The sequence below is a fragment of the Gallinula chloropus genome, assembly GCF_964237585.1.
Source record: "Gallinula chloropus genome assembly, chromosome: 1".
Lineage (NCBI taxonomy): Eukaryota > Metazoa > Chordata > Aves > Gruiformes > Rallidae > Gallinula > Gallinula chloropus.
In genome coordinates, this window is record NC_140085.1 from 74,631,170 (window position 1) to 74,648,100 (window position 16,931).

Sequence of the window (16,931 nt, forward strand, 5' to 3'; positions counted from 1 at the left end):
GGACACTTAGGGGTAAATTTTTCTTGCAGAGCAAGGGGAGTTCCACACAGAAATCCTGTTACCAAATAATAGGATTTGTGTGTATAACTCCCTGTGCATCACTTTGAAAGTTTACCCCCTGCAGCATAAGAGTTAGATAATTTTAGTCTTTGAAAATTACGCTTTTCAGATCTGGTCTTTTTTCTACAGTGTGTTATTGATGGTGCAGTTGTAAACGCTTCGGAATAATCGTGATCAAATCTGACATTGTTTTCTTTCAGTGGTGGAGAACTTGGGTTATTTTGCCTTGTGCTGGAGAAAGTTGTGAAGGAAAAATTGCATAGGTGCAAGCAAGATCTGCTTTGTAAGGCACAGTTTATAACTGCAGATGGAAACCATGTCATGGTACCAGCAACCGAACAAGTGACAGATTAACAATAATATTTGCCCACAACAAAGACCTGTTCTATGTAAACAAATGCCTTGACTATATGTAGAGGTCTTGTATTTGGACAAAAATAAATGGACATTTGACAGCTAGTAGTATTTTATCAGTCAACAGTAAAATTTCATAATAATACAAAATCAAGCTGTACTTTAAAAATGTTTTCTTCTCCAAGTCGGAACGCCTTGATGCTGAGATTTTCACTAATCCAAACAGATTCTTTTTTTCTCCTGCTGCACTCATAGTGGAGACACTTTTTTTCTTTCTTTTAATATGACACTTCCCTGAGTTTCTTCAGGGTGCAAAATTGGACAGTTACCAGGCAAAAACTGGTTTTCTTGCAATGTGTCCAGTACATTTCTCACTATCCATATTGAAAATAGACTGCCAATAGCATTTGTTTTGCAATATTTTGGCACTTAAGCTTCAAGCTTGCTATGGAACCTGGAACTGCAAAGGAAGGAAGAATTGAAAGACAGCTAAATCAGCTAACTACTCTGAGTGGTTTTGGTTTAGGGAGGGTTTGTGCTTATTCTTCTTTGACCATGTTAGTGAATCTCTGCATGAGTTACAGCCTCAGGTTTATCAGTTAGCTTTTGCAACATAGACAATTTGTATTAAGGCAAGTGGATTAATACCAGATTTGTGTAGGATTGAACAATGGCACATTTAAAATGTGGGGCGTCTCTGCCTAATGAGAGACAGCTGAGAGGTGTGGGTGGCCAGTTCTGCTCTCCTAAGAAAACTGTGTCGTGAAGTCTGGTGCATATTTTGGGTTGGGTTGGTTTTTAGGGTTTTTTTTCCTTTTTAAACTTTTATAAAAACTTTTGCCAGGCAAGCAATGTGTCTGCTCCTTCTACTGAAGTCGCTGGCAAATTTCCCGCTAATTTTAGTGGAAGCAGAGCTGGGCACCAGCTGGACCCAACCTCATATTTAGAAGTGGGTTTTTTTCCTGGGGTGAGTAAACACCCCTGTGTGCAAATAACTCTGCTGTTGGGTGTCTTAGTTTACTGGTGAAAATATATTAATTTTGACTGTCAGCTGGCCATGAAGACATCTTGTTGTAAAAAGATCAAAACCAGGAAAAAGCTCACTGAAAGCAAACAACCCCCCAGAACAAACAACCTCCACTAACTCACAAGCCCCCAAGAACTTGCTGGCAACATGAAGACAGAAATTTTCCACTTCATGGACATAGTAGGAGTCAGGACTCTGGGTCTCTCTTCCAAGTTCATGCTTGTGCAACAGTGTGTGTGTGGTAGCTGTGTCCATCACTTGATCCAGTGATCAGGTGATCCACTTGAGAAGATGTTTGTGCCATCTTACATTTCAAGAGAAGGTTGAATCATAATTTGAAGGGTCATACTGGCATCATTGGCATCTTTGCAGAAGTCATTGGCAAAAAACTTACCTTTCCTCTACCATGTTTCATCTCAAAGGAAATAAGGGAACAAAATAGAGTGAAAATGGGTGACAAATGACAAAAAAATGTCTGAAGTAGACATTCAGACCAAACAGAATAAATTAAATATATAAAAATATATATGTATATAAATAAGCTTATATAAATTTAATTTATAAATTATGAGCAAAAACGTGTAGAAATAGATGGGTTTTAAAGAGCCTTCATGGAAATCCAGGCTTCTAACCTCATCTGTATTTACTACAGGTAAAGGTGACGTGATGCCTTCATGGATTATGTGAGATCACGTAATTTTGTCACCTAGCTTGTTTTCCTAATGTAGACCATGAGATCTGCAAATAGTTTCTGTCTCAGAAGCCACCTATACGTGATTTAGTAACTGCCAGCAGCAGAGACTGTCACAGCTCTTCTTAAGCTGTTGGAATAGCTAAATGCCATTACTGTTGTGTATATTTAAAAAAAAAATATAAATCATAACCCACAACCTGAGTAAGTCAACTGCCTCTACCTCTTTCCTAGCTGAATTTCTCTGTTTTCAGCTTCTCACCAGCATGCCTTATGCCTTTATCTTGTAGACTGAAGTCATCCATTATCAGGTTTCTCATGTAGATAGTCAGAAACAGAGTTCATCTAGTTCATGTTTAGACTGATAAGCTCAGTAGATTGAGAGTCTTGAATTTCTGATGAGAAGGCATGTTTTATTCTCTAATCACTCTGATGGAGCTTCTCCAAACCTCATCCAGTTTTCCAGCCTCCTTCTTGAATTGTGGACACCAACTTGTGACGCAGTACTCCTACAGCAACATGCCCCTGCTTATGGAGAAGTAAGGTAGTCTCACAAGTCCCTCATCTTACCCTTTCCAGGGTCATGGGATGTTGGGGAGTTATCATTCCACTGATTTTTTTCTAAGATCTTAGGTTCTCCCCCAGAGTTGTTGTATCCTACAACAAACACCACCGTTTTGTGGTGTTTGGCATTTTCTTGTTACTACTTCTATAACTAGACATGCAGAGGATTGGACGTAATGAGGCTTATAATGTTTGCGTCTAGTCTGTTTAATAAATGATGCCTAAATTGTTATCAGTGACTGGACCTCATCCCCTGTTGTTCTTGTGTCCTTTCTAAATGCTGTTAGTAATTATTTTCTGTATTCTGTTTCATTAAAAAAAAAAAAAAAATCAGGCAGACAGTAAGTATTCCATGAAGTTGCCCATTACAAGCCCATTTACTTGTTTATGATTTCTTGCTTTAAATTGCATGTTGAATTCTGTCAATCACTTGGCTGTTAAAAGCCATTCGGTAATTATCCTTGTGGGGTTACTTAATAAAAAAAAAATTGCCTTACGGGATTGTGCTACACCACCAATTTATCAAACTTCACCAGGGTGATATTTTCATTATTACCAAAGCCAGAAGGTAATCTTTGGAAGTGTGAGAAGGTGTATTTTCCTTAAACCCATTTTGAGGCAATTATTAGAGCACGATGCCAGTATTATAGTTTATAGTTGCTTCCTTCCATTTTTTATTAATGGAGGTAAAAATCAGCCATTCCTTTGTTTTTTTCCCAGAACTGATACCAAACTCAGTGCAATGGGCTTGCTATCAGGAGAGAGTAGAAAAGTATTCCTGTGTACTTTTAAGACTGTCATTGCATGTTCAAGTTCTCCCAGTTCCCACTGCTCCAAACTTTCTGAAAACCTGTATTAGCAGATGAGTGACCCCCGCCAGCTCCTCTGTCATACTTGGGTGTGAGCTGTTCAGATCTGAAGATTTTACATGCCCAAATGCCATGCATCCTCCTGGACTAATACCAGAGTATAATCACAACGTAGAATACTTTAGATTGGAAAAGACCTTTGAACTCATTAAGTCCAACCGTTAACCTGGCACTGCCAAGTCCACCACTAAACCACGTCCCCAAGTGCCACATCTACACGTCTTTTAAATACCTCCAGGAATGATGACTCAACCACTTCCCTGGGCAGCCTGGTCCACTGATGGATAAACTTTGTGGTGAAGAATTTTTTCGTAATGTGTCCCTGGCTCAACATGGGGCTATTTCTTCTTCTCCTATCACTTATTACTTGAGAGAATAGACCGACACCCACCCAGCTGCGACATCCTTTTTGGCAGCTGTAGAGACTGATAAGGGTCTCCCCTCAGCCTCCTTTTCTCCAGGCTAAATATTCCCAGTTCCCTCAGCTGTTCCTCATAAGACCTGTTCTTGAGACCCCTCACCAGCTTCGTTGCTCTTCTTTGGACACAACTTCAGCACCTCAATGCAAAAATTCTACCGCTCCAAAGCAAATTCTCTAAGCAAACTGCACAAGCCCCGACCTGTTTGGAATGACAGGTATACTTACACCTCACCCGCTGTGACACAGAAATATCTGTTGGACACGGCTGTGCATTCTGTAGTACCACTGATAATCTGCACATTTCCACTTGGTTGTTTTAATGCCGAGTGAAAACCAGAAGAGATCACCAGACCACCCAGTTCAGCCTTCTGAACATCATAAATACCATCCCAGTTCCTTAAGAAGTGGGCACAGTTATGTGAGACAGTACAAATAGATTTTGGCAGTGTTACGCATTGAGCTGGTGCTGATGCAGGTATCCACGAGGAGCCTTCTGTACCTCCCTCAGCCTTTGCTCTCCCCCCTCTCACACCCCATCCCTATGCAGAACCAGCCTTTTGCAGGCTCGGAGAAGGAAAGTGAATGAAGCATTGTATTGAGGCATTTAAATCAAGTTTAAAGACCAAGTAGTATAATGAAATACGGGGTGAGAAAACGTAATTTGTTTGTGTCTACATGTTCCTATTGGAATAATTTTTCCCTATTGGAAACTTTTGTCTGTCAATCCCTAGCTATTTAAAACTGCAACAACAATAACCAGTTGTTGCTTTCTTGTGTCCTCAGTCTTTATCCTAGCTTTTGTTAGAGACAATGCAGCGGTATTCATGGGCAACAATAAGACTGTTATGTTTCATTGTGTTTTTTTCAAAGCTATACAATGTCCTAGCCATTATAGAAGGATTGCAGTCAGCTGAGTGATGTTTACATGCCACTTCCATACCCTAATAAGTGGTATAAAAGAACGTGTATTGTAGCCAGCAGGGGAGAGATTCAGCGGGGAAGGTCGGGACTCCTGCCATGTGTAGAAACCTCGTTGGGGAAGATAGCGCTGTGCTGCCGAGTCTGCTTTTATTTTTGGCCTCTGCTTCACTAATGGGAGTGTCAGTAATAGTTGCTGCAGACTGCTTATTCATGCTGCTGCTGTGATCATTTGCTTTTGGGCAATACTAATTTTGTGGCTGTACTAAGTTAGGAAACTGTTTACAAGGACATCAGTGGCGTGGCTGTCTCACCCTGGCAGCAGTTTGTCCCATCCACGTGACGGGGCTGTTCTTGACTACGTTTTTTGACGTTCCCATAAAAGCTGGACATGTACACCAGCAGGATCACCCCTCTTTTTCTGGGAGCAGGGTCCTCCCAGTATTTCCTAGCATGATGCCTCACACAGTTACGTGCTGGAGGTGACAGGCCTTTCTGATACACTGCATGAGCATTTGTGCATTTCTCAACTCTGGTTCCTACCTCTGGGCTCTTCTGCTCTTTGTAGTGGCAGCTAATTTCACAAGACTTGGGCAAGTTGTGTAGCTGCCCAAGGTCATCACAAAGGGGATGAAGATCCCAGCTGACCTTGCAAATATGTGGGCTGAGCCTGAGGATGCGTTTTTGTCACAGCTGGCAGGCAAAGCAGAGATTCCACCACATTCCCACTTTTCAAATGCAGTGTCCTTGACTTTTGACTCTTTGACTTCTGAGAACTGTAAGTGTTGTCTGGATTTGTGGGAGGTTGAGGGAGGGAATGAGAGAGAGGAGGAATCTTACTGATTGAGACTTGCTCCTTAGGACAAGAAGTGAAGTCCATGCCTTAGTTTGAGTATGAGTGGAGCAGGATTCCCTCTTCCATAGCACACTCGAGAAAAGCCTTCATATCACTCCTCCTGATGTCTTTGAAGGTAATGAGGCAGGAAAAAGATCTGAGATGTTCCAACAGTTACTTCCAGACAGCAAGACCCAAGTGCTAAATCATTCAGTTTATTAGTCAAATGCTATTTCATGGTCTTGAACATTCTTTCTGATAAAATAAAGGCTGTTTTGATTGAACAACAAAGCTTGTGACCATGGGTATTATTCTTAACTATATATAGATGGCTTTTGGTGTTTCTTCCCGTGACTGCGCTGTGACTGTTTATATAAATTACCATGGTGCTTTGTTAGTCATTGGGAGACTGCATAGATTGTTGGTTGAGGATGTTGCTTCAAGCTGAGTGGTTAATCAAGTGGTATGGCAAATGCCAGCCTTTCTGATTGAAAGATCTTGTCTCAGTGCAGTGCCCATTCTGCATTGGGTCCTAGTGTGGTGTTATGAAGGGTTTCTGCTTTATGATCTTATTTGTGTGATTGAATTTTTTGATTTTGTGATATATATGCCTGAGAGAGTTTGGAAAGGGTCTTCGTCCTGGTTCAGAGTCCGTGTTTCTCAGTTCTGGTGTGAAGTTTTCCCTGCTCAGTAATATGTTTGGCTTCTTCAGGAGGTGTGGAAAATGAAGCTCATTTTTCTGATAAGACACTGGAGTTTGGTCACAGCTGGGGACAGGATGTTGAACAGGAGGAGCTGGTGCTCTTAGCCATCTTGAAATCTCTTACAAACTTGGCTAATATACCTTCTTGATGCATATCACACCTCGATGCAGTGTTAAACCCCATCACAAACTAGGCTGGGAAGGAAATCTGTCCGTGTGACATCATCAGAGACTTCTGATTCTTTGACCTCCCCTGTAGCATATATCAGGCTGGTGTAGTTCACCTGGAAAATCCACCTAATAAATTCCCTGGCACCACAGAAGTGTAGGTCATGCTTTCTTTCTTTCTTTCTTTCTTGCAGCCACTGTATTCATGGCTTTTGATAGTTTACTGTAGGCCTTGCACTTATTTTGGCTGTTTGAGGGAATTCTGTATAGAGTACTATGAAAACACCCCATGAAAATACAAGAACTAGGAAAGAATGGCTGTTTTGTGTTGTCAGGCTGTGCACACCAAATACTGTGTTCTGGCACTTGTTTGAGGTGGACAAGCTCATTGTCCTTGAGGTTCATGTGGCGGTGAAGCCCCACCGTGGCATGTGGTCGCACTTGGAAATATTGCTAAGTTAGCAGAGAAGTGGGAATGTGAGTTGCACGTCTCGAGGTGGTTTTGGGACTTGTGTCCACACTGCTTGCTGTACGTGGTGGACACAGAGATATTATGGTTGAAAAGTTGACTGCTGCACTAATGTGCAGGTACTGGTGAGCTGGTAGGTACTGCGACTGCTTCTGATGCTTGGATTTTTAAGCACTTGTTTTCCATTAAAGCCAATAGGTGAGTAAAAGTAAGGAATAAGTCATCCCATTTTACTGCCAAGCTGTTGAAGTGAACAGTTTTTCCCCTTTTGTGGTAATGGTCAGAGGCCTTGCAGTACTTTTTTTTGTTCCTAAAATCTTAGGTTACACATACACCCACAGTTGTTGTGTCACCTACTGCCTCTGTAAAGCTGAGTGTTGACTGCAGGTGTTCTCCAGAGACTGAAGGCAAAATAAACCCACCAAGTAATTGGTACCCCCACTCTTAATTCAGTGTGTCTTGTGTTACAGAACATAGGCAGAATGAAAGGGAAGATCTTCAGAGAGCTGCATGCAAATTGTGACTGGTTGTGGTTTTGGAAGTAAAGGAACAAGGAGACACAGAGAATGCTTTTTAAGCTATTCTATCAAATGTCATATCTGTGTTTTAATATTTCATGTGATGTGGCTTCTTTCAGATGATCAGCTGGATTATCTGAGATCAGAGAAAAGGGAGTGATACTACTCAGCTGCAGAAAATAGGAAGAAAGTACTGCTGTGGCAGGGTAGGGCACGGACACGCTGACTGCAGAGCACTGGCTCTTTGTAGATTTTGTTTGAATGTACACATCTTAAAGACAGCCAGTAAAAATTACAGAGGTGGAGGTATTTGATTTATAATCAATAACTTTAAAAGAAACTTCAAAGAAAGTTTAAACAACAGTATTTTAGCTTTCTTCCATTGAGATTTGTTAGATAAGACCATTGGATATTTGTTTTCCGGACAACTTTGCTATTTTTCTGCTTACTAATTATAACGGAAAGACCTAATAAATTATGTTTCTATGTTAAACAGCTTGCTGTTCAAACAAAGGAGCTTGGCCACAACTCTGATTTCTTCTATTTTTATCTCTCTCTTAAAGGGCAACACTTTAAGGAAAATACTCCTATACCGCTACTTTAAAGGAGAATATGGAAGTGGTATGAATGGGCCTTTGTCTGCCAGCTACAGCAAAACTGCACAAGTGGGAGGTAAATCAACACAGATCATTTAAAGAGAACAAAATTAGCAGCACCGTTTTTTCTAATAGGCACATTGGAAATACCCCAGGGATTCAGTTGGTAAATAAATCAAATGCATTTTGTAACCAGTCAGAGGACGGGGAGTATCAGACTTTTCCTATTTTTAAGTTGCACGCAGCTGTCTCCAGGTGGCTGGTGTACATTTGGCAGTACTGAGGCAGGGGCTTTCCCCATCTTCCCCTCTCCCCCTTCCTGATCAGTCATTCAATTCAGGTCCATCAGTGGTAACATCATTTTAATTTGTCAGTTCATCGACATCCAGAAATTCAACAAAGCACAAAACATTTAAACAAAGAAGTTGCTGTTTCTGGAAACTAAGAATATTTTTTTAAACTCCAGATCCTTTATTTATATATTTTTTAAAAGTAAGATATAAGGAATGCTTCTCACAAAGACACTAGTCAGGCAATGGAACAGATTTCCTCAAGAGACTGCAAAACGTTTCAGGCCTTGTAACAACTTTACTGGGCAAGACTCTGATGAACCCGCTCTAAATGCCATGTGCAAGAAGTAGGGTGATTTCTGAGGAAACCCTAAATGACGTGTATCATAGGAAATGAGGCAGAAGCTAGGTATAGAGACAGGTCAAAATACTTGCCATGGCATTTTCAGAACATAGTAGAGATGTGCCCATATTAGTGGGCAGTTTCAAATGTTACCCTACTGATCCCACTCGACTGTTTCAGTGTAGACACTGGAAATGTTCATAGTCTTTATATCCTGTACACCAGATTTTGCTCCCTAACAAACAGGAAAGTAAGGATTTACTGTATTTTTCATTCTGTCTCTAAAAAGTGTGTGTGTGCATATAACATCATCACAAAGTCTGATCCATTTTAATCTGTTTAATCAAAGCAACTGATTAAAGCAGTACTATATTTTTCCTAATGAAGTAGATGAAGTTATGTCTGTATAAAAGTAAGCATAGTAGGAAAGATTATATAATCTGTGATAATAAAATTTGATGGATTTAACAAGGCAATACAAACAAAATTCCTTAAACCCACACCTTTAATTTGGATTGATTCAAGTCTCTGTTCTTAAAGAACATAACTGTGATATTAAAGATCTAGGAGTTCTATCAGGAAAAGCTTTTAGCTGGAAGGTCATACCCGTAACCAAAGTGGATTTACCAGTGCCCAGTCTGTGTATAGATTAGGCCTGGGATTGAAAAGCAGAGTTAGAAGTGGTCTCAGAGCACTGATCATACGCACAGTTTAGCATAAGTAGTGGTGGAATTAAAGTGGGGGTCAGTGGACAATATCAAGTTGGAACAATGGTTCAGGGTTTTGTTTTACTTCTTGGTGCCCAGCATCGCAGTTTCACACAAAATTCTTGTTTGTATCAAGTAGAATTTGGCCTCAAATGGAATTTCAAAATGAAATACATTACATTGCTGGTCTCAGCATAAGTCTAATTATTATTATTAGTAGTAGATTCATTTTCATATACATATGTGAAACAAACATGAATGGCATGTATTTATCTCATTTGCAGGTGGATTTTCAGGACAAGACTCAGATAAGTCTGGGGTGACCATGTTTGATATTCAGTGCCTCCTGGATAAAGAGGGTGCGTCGGAACTAGTCATAGATGTCATAGTAAACACCAAAAATGACAGAATTTTCTCAGAAGGCATTTTGCTTGGTATTGCGTTGCTTGAGGGTGGAAATACGCAGACACAGGTACTTACTTCATTTACTTCTTCACATCTTGGTTTTCAAATGCATGTAGTCTGGACACAAACTTTTTGCTGTGAGTTCTGTGGAAGTTTATCATTACGATACGTATCGCTCTATGACAAGTGTAATCGTTCCCTGTTATTATGCAGTATTTCATAGTGTAGACCCTTCAGTAGAAGGAAACCTTTTTCCACTGTTTCTATGTAGCACAGTGCTGCTTTTAATCTGGTCTTTGCCATATGAGCATTATCTCTGGTTATTTCATAGCTCTCTTTGTAAAATTAAAAATCGCAATACTTTCAAGTGTATAATAGCAATAGCATTGTTTTCTGAAAAAGTTTAGAATCATGTATCAAAATCTCCAAAGAGAGAAAAACTGGCCATTTGAGAAGAAAAAGAACTGCTTTAAACTATAGATTCTGGGGTTTGTGAATGACACTCCTCTCTCCCAGCTTTAGTCAAATGAGATGATAGTTTATTCATACTCCATGATCAGCAGAGTTATCATAAGAGAGGAGAGATGGTATGAATCACTCCCTGCATTTCCCTATATCTTCTCGTGGCTTGTAAAGGGAGCCTAAATAACCAACTTATACCTCACTGCAAGACTGTAAAAGTCAAATGGGAGGAATCCTATCCTGTATCTTTAATTTATAGAAAAGATAATACCAAATGTGAACCTTGTAGACTGTCAGAAAATGTTAAAGAAGTGAGATTTTGTTGCAGCTTTCTAAAATGGCTTGTTTGGGGCTGTAAAAGGCTTTAAGATAGAGTTTGCAAACTCTTTGAAATGGTATGCAGCCTGCTTGACAGTGATGCTATGGGACTGACTTAATAATCTGAAATACTAATTCCAATTCTGTGTGAAGACAAAAAATGTATGTGATGTAAGCTATAATATTATATGTTAGATGTTTCATGCTTCCTCCTGTCATTGCATAATAACAAATACTTTTCACTATTATTTGTAGATGGAATATTGTAACTCTAGAGTGCCCGGAGAAATTGAGAGTGTCACAGAGTAATTTAACTTCAAGTATAATATTGCGACATTTTAAAAGATTGCAAACAGCAGTGTTCACCATTTTATCCAAATTTAAAAATGTTATCATCAATCTTTATTACCAGCCTTGTATATCACTGTGAAAGAACTGGTCAGGCAGTGGTCAGCATTTGTTCTGTGTAAGTGAAGTAATTACTCATCATTTCTTTCACAAAAAAATAGTGTGTTTTTGTATTTCTTCTTCCTTGGAGGATTGATATCTAAAAAATATGGTTTTTACAGTATTCGACCTACCAGCAACTGAAGGAGCAAAAAAAGTCAGAAAAATTCTTCAAAGTCCTCTATGACCGCATGAAAGCTGCTCAGCAGGAGATAAGATCGACAGTGACAGTGAACACTACTGATTTGGGGAGCAAAAAGAAAGATGATGATAGTGACCTAACCATATCTGTTCCCAAAAAGAGAGGTAAGAAGGCACCCATGCAAAGGAGGGGAGAGGTGCATTGCACTCAAACCATATGCACTGCACCACCAGTACTATGCTGCGTTGGTCAATAAGCTTTAATACTAATCATTGCTAATCTGCATCTTTTGCCTGTTCTTCTCTAAATTATAGTCAATCTCTTAGGCTGGTTGCAAGGAATTAGCTTTGAGGAAATCAGTGAGGCTAAGCCAGTTTACACCAGGAGAAGATATAGAACCATATTTTCAGAGAAGCGGGAGTAGAGGCTGCTGCTAATGGGGCTATTTCACAAGAGCAGGCACAGGAACTGATTTCCCACCCTGTGGTCCTTCCATTGTTCTCATCATTTATTGTATATGGGAGAGAAATAGTAGGGCTTTTTGTTTTAATGTTCTGTTTCACTCTGGTTTGTGGTTTATTTGGAACATGCTATCCCTGCATGAATGTTGCTTTGATATTCTTTGTAAGTTGCCTAGAGGTCTTCGAAAAGTTAGGCACCAACAAAGAAAAAGTTGCATTCATTATTATTGTTTTCTTATTGTTTAATCAAACGAGGAGAAAGAGTTTAAAAAATGAAGAAAAATTGTCTTATTTTCAGTGAAGGATTCAACCCTGCATCTGAAAGAGGGTATGAAAGGACAGTTAACAGAAGCATCTTCTGCAACATCCAAGGCTTACTCTGTGTACAGAAGAGAAATGGACCCAGAAATAGATCTTATGGGCTCAGGAGCAGATGCTGCAAATGCAGAAGAGAAGTCCACAGAAGAAGCGATCATGAGCCCTGCCATTGCAATCATGCAGCCAATACTGAGATTTCTTCAGCTGCTGTGTGAGAACCACAACCGAGAGCTCCAGGTAAAGTGTTTTTGAGCTGAGCTCCAAAAGAAATATTGCAGGAGCTGGAACTTCATAAGGGAAGACAAACATGCCTGTGTCTGGCCCCTGTCACAGAATAAGGGTGTCTGAAATGTTGTTCTTTTGGTCCAAAGGATAAAATAACCCTTTCTGAGCACCACTTGCATGCTCTGGTTGAGTTCATGTTTCTGCCCTCAGAATTGCCTGGGGGCTGCGGCATAGAGACGTGGAATTGAGAACCACCTGCATCTCCATTCGTGTGTTTTCTGTGCACAAGTGGTGGGTCTCTTACCACAAGCTTGAAGGCTGCAGGAAGTTTCTGGGCAAAGTTTGGGTACTGCTCTTGATTAAGTATGATTGAAGGCTTTAGTGTCCCTGCTATCAGTTCCTCTGATGGAAATTGCTTTCCCCAGAGCAACGCTTGCAAAATTAATTTTCTGCAAATATATCTCAGTGCCGTGACCAGCAGCACTGACCCTCACAGCAGTGTCGGGGGTGCTTTGAACTAAGCTGTGCTAAGCTCTGTGCTGACACACTGACGGAGGAGGAGCCGTAATGTGCCGCTCTACCTGTTCAGCTGTGGGGCAAGAAGCTTCCAAGAGAAGGGTTGTAATAAAAAGATGGGCAGGGGATATAGGCCGGATGTAGATAAGATGTTTAAGGCCAGTGCAGATGTTTGCAAAGTTCACTTTCCAAAGCCCTTTTTTCTCTACTGATTTAATCAGATAAGGTTCTCAACTGCTGCACTAGGGCATAATATGCTTTCTCTGCAGTGTAGTCTACTTCAGTGCCTAAGGTACAGCGGTCATGTGGTTGTAAATTGTGCTCTTCGATATTTTAACGCAAAAGACTCTGTGTTTGACTTGACTCTAACTCTCTCGGGGTTTTGTTGAGGTTTTTTTGGTGTTCTTTTTCTCCATCCACCAGAATTTTTTGAGACATCAGAACAACAAAACAAATTACAACCTCGTTTGTGAGACCCTTCAGTTTTTGGACTGTATCTGTGGAAGCACGACAGGAGGACTGGGCTTACTGGGGCTTTACATCAATGAGAGGAATGTGGCTCTTGTGAACCAGACGCTGGAAAGCTTGACTGAATATTGCCAGGGTCCATGCCATGAAAATCAGGTAGGGCTCAACTTGAATGTGTGGTATCTGTGTGCTTATCATAAACCCTTCAGTGTTCTTAATAACATAAATTCACTTGTAACAGCTATGGCTAGGCTTAACACGTTTTAAGCATTCGTAAGACCTGAGCAATCCTTTGAAGTCAGAACTTGGTATAGCTTCTTCCTGTAGTATGTCTGCTTACATGCTGGGCTTCCAGTCCTTTTGCAGAGAGTTTAATGTCTTATGTCAGTGTGTCCATGGCTTCAACCTCACTTGGTGAGACTGGATTTCAAGTCACAGTTGTGGAAGTGCATTGCATGTGTAATCTTCTTTTCTTCTTTTCCTCACATGTTGCTTTTTCTGGTGTTTATATAGGTTGCTAACATTTACTTTCTTTAATGCACATAAATACCACAAAGTTTAACTTACTGTCCTGCTATACTACCTATCAGAATCTTTAATTATGGTATCACTAGTAAAATGGATGAGACTAAAGATCATGCTTTTAATCTGCTGTGCCTTCCTTGTTGCAGTCTTTTTAAGTCATGTAGCTGTGACTTTTGGTAGATGTCTCTGTAGTGCCGTGCTGAGGCAGTATAGAAAGGTAAAGAATGTAGTCACATGCTGCTATACTTGATGTGAAGAGAACTGTAGTAAAGTGGTCAAGGTGGATGAAATGTCAGATTTAGCAATGGGAAAATCACAGTGGGCAATATTTAAGAGGCTATCTATTCTTGATACCAGACATAGCTGCAAAAATAGATGCAATATTAATGATACTTCATTAACACGCACAAATGAAGTGCAGTGTGCTATTATTGCCATTGCTGGTAATCAGCAGCTTTTACTTAATACTTTAGAAACAAACAAGCAAAAATCCTGTAGTGGACTAAATTTTAAGCAGTCATATTTGATTCACTAATGGATGGGGAAAGAATATAAAAAAGAATAACAACAGGACTGGAGGTGGAAGAAAAATGTTTCAAGTTAGCTTAGAACAAGTCTACTTGAAGAACACTGGTAGTGGGAAGGAATGATTAGTTACACTTAATTACTTAGACCTACCTGCTGGGAAGTCACTCAGGATTTGAGTTATACTTGTTTACACCAACTGCAAGTCTGATTCCGTGTATTTCAGAGGCAAATGCTTCATGCTCTTGTTTTCATTTTCTCGTCTCTCTCTGTCATTCTGGAAAACTTTTCCTGCCCTGTTGCCTTATAAACCTGTTAGGAAAAAAATGCCGTGGGCTTGAGTAGCTGATGCTTACTTACAAGGCTTAGTAGGTCAGCTGTAAAACCATTTGGGAAGTAGCATTGGTCATAGTTACAGTTTTGAGTTCCACGTCCAGAAATGTCCTTCTGTGCAGGACATACCCAGATGCATGAATTAAAAATGGATCTTTGCAAACAGTTCGTGCTGCTCCAGCGATGTTAATACTAGCTGCTGAATGCAAATTAAAAACTTGGGTGTGCAAATTTGATTGTGCCTACCTACAATTCAAGCGTGCCTCCTGTCTCCCTGCACGTGTGCTCGGCTGAATCGGGCAGTGCTCCGGTGGGCTGCTGTCTCTGACTTGTACCCCTTGTTCCACCAGACCCTGGGTGATTCACCGCGAGCACGTTTTAGCTTGCACCACCTTTGTTCCGGCTGCGTACTTCGCTGCTGTTGGAGTTCGTTCCGTATTAGGCAGCTCTCCCTCAGCACATCCTGTGGCACGTTTTCAGGCTGCTCTGCTTTGGCTGGGGGGGATTTGTTGCTGTTACAAGGTCTTTCAAGTTCTGGGCCCTTGTTTTGGAGTTTTGCTGGTGTGCATATTCTCCCTCCCTCCACCTGACCCATCTCCCTCTTTTTCCTCCTCCTTCCCTCCCACTCCTCTCCCTGCACCCCTGATTCCTTTCTCTTATTTTGCAGACTTGCATAGCCACCCATGAATCTAACGGGATTGATATTATAATTGCACTAATCTTGAATGACATAAACCCTCTTGGCAAATACTGCATGGACTTGGTGCTTCAGCTAAAGGTACAGTGGATATAAATTTGTTTATTTAAATTTGAGTAATAACCAAAGACATACCTATGCAAGAGCTCTAGGCAACCTGACATTTACTTAATCTTGCCGTAGCATAATACACTCAGCAGCTTTCGAAAACAGACATTGCAAACAAATTCAGCTCAGCTTATGAATCTTTATCCAGCCCTCAACCACAGGCCTTTTGACCCACTGTTGTGTTTGGGAGTATGCCCCTGGCTAATTTAAAAAAAAAAAAAACAAACCCAGAGATGATATAGCTGGCATGAAGAGTCTATATTGTGGGCATAAAATCTCATGGGACTGATAAATGGCAGCGTTGCACAGACATGTAACAAGTCAGGCATTCTCTGCCTATACTGAACTCTTAAAAAATTACTTGAAAAGGAGATGTTGTGATAAAAGAATAATATATCAGATGACCTGTAATGTCAAATAAAGTTGGAAACAAGGTTAAAGTAAATTGTATTTTGTTTCCCTTCTCGGTGTCGTGAGGACAAAGCATAAAGTGGGAGGGCTTGTGATTTTATTTTGTATTCTCTGGAGAGCTGGATAAGGCTCGTAGATAAGTTTCTGTGGTCTGTGTGCCACTGCACGCAGAGGGGAGCTCTGCAGCAAGACTCTCTGCCAAGTAGGGTAGGGCTTTTACAGGAGGAGCCTTGGGTTATTGCCTTTTCTTGCCTTGCAAGTGAAGTGTTTTCAATGCAGATGGTCTGTTTCCTCCCCAAAACCAGCAAATACTTTGTGGTAGCTGCCTTGCATCGTATTGGCAACATTATGGATGTCTAATAAAATAATTAATATAGCTACATATCATGTACAATGAAACATTGAATCAACAGTGTTTTACACATGATTTTAATAACTGTAATTACATTTTTGAATGGGACTGTAATTCAGGCCCCTCCCCCTCAAGCAAAACACTTAAGAAGACATTTAGCTTTGAACATGCAGAAGTTCTTTAGAAGTCCAAATTTCAGTCCCTGTGAAGACCTAACTCCAGTAACTCTAGTGCCATTTTGTTTTGCCATTGAAGGTGGCAGATGTGTGCAGAACATCATCTCTATGCAATGACCAAAAATTGAGTTTAGCGATATCGCTGCAAGGACCAGTTTGACCCTGTTCATAGGAGACTACATATGCCTTATTCTTACTTAAACAGCAAAAATTGTGATGAATGATACCAAAGGTTCAAACTGGGGAAATGGTTCTGATTTTACAGAATCACAGAGCCATTTGGGTTAGAAGGGACATCTTGTCTAACGCCCCTGCTCAAGCAAGATCAGCTAGAGCGTGTTGCCCAGGACCATGTCCAGCTGTATATCTCCATAGGCAGAGGCTCCAAAACCCACCTGGGCAACCTATTCCACTATTTGATAACTCTCACAGTAAAAACGTGGGGTTTTGTGTTTGGGTTGACCCTGTCCAGATGCCCACCGAAGCTGCTCTATCACTCCCCTCTTCAG

General features: G+C 40.6%; 1 protein-coding gene across 3 annotated transcripts in view; it reads left to right on the forward strand.

Moving 5' to 3' along the window:
• ITPR2 (inositol 1,4,5-trisphosphate receptor type 2) overlaps positions 1-16,931 on the forward strand; it is a gene marked incomplete at its 5' end in the record, with an annotated part of 263,069 nt that overhangs the window by 175,068 nt on the left and 71,070 nt on the right. For all 3 annotated transcript variants that reach the window (XM_084279428.1, XM_084279429.1, XM_084279430.1), the window contains 6 exons: positions 8,161-8,269; positions 9,818-10,005; positions 11,288-11,471; positions 12,067-12,323; positions 13,251-13,451; positions 15,346-15,456. In XM_084279428.1, the coding sequence (XP_084135554.1) occupies positions 8,161-8,269; positions 9,818-10,005; positions 11,288-11,471; positions 12,067-12,323; positions 13,251-13,451; positions 15,346-15,456 (1,050 nt within the window). The remainder of the gene's footprint in view (positions 1-8,160; positions 8,270-9,817; positions 10,006-11,287; positions 11,472-12,066; positions 12,324-13,250; positions 13,452-15,345; positions 15,457-16,931) is intronic.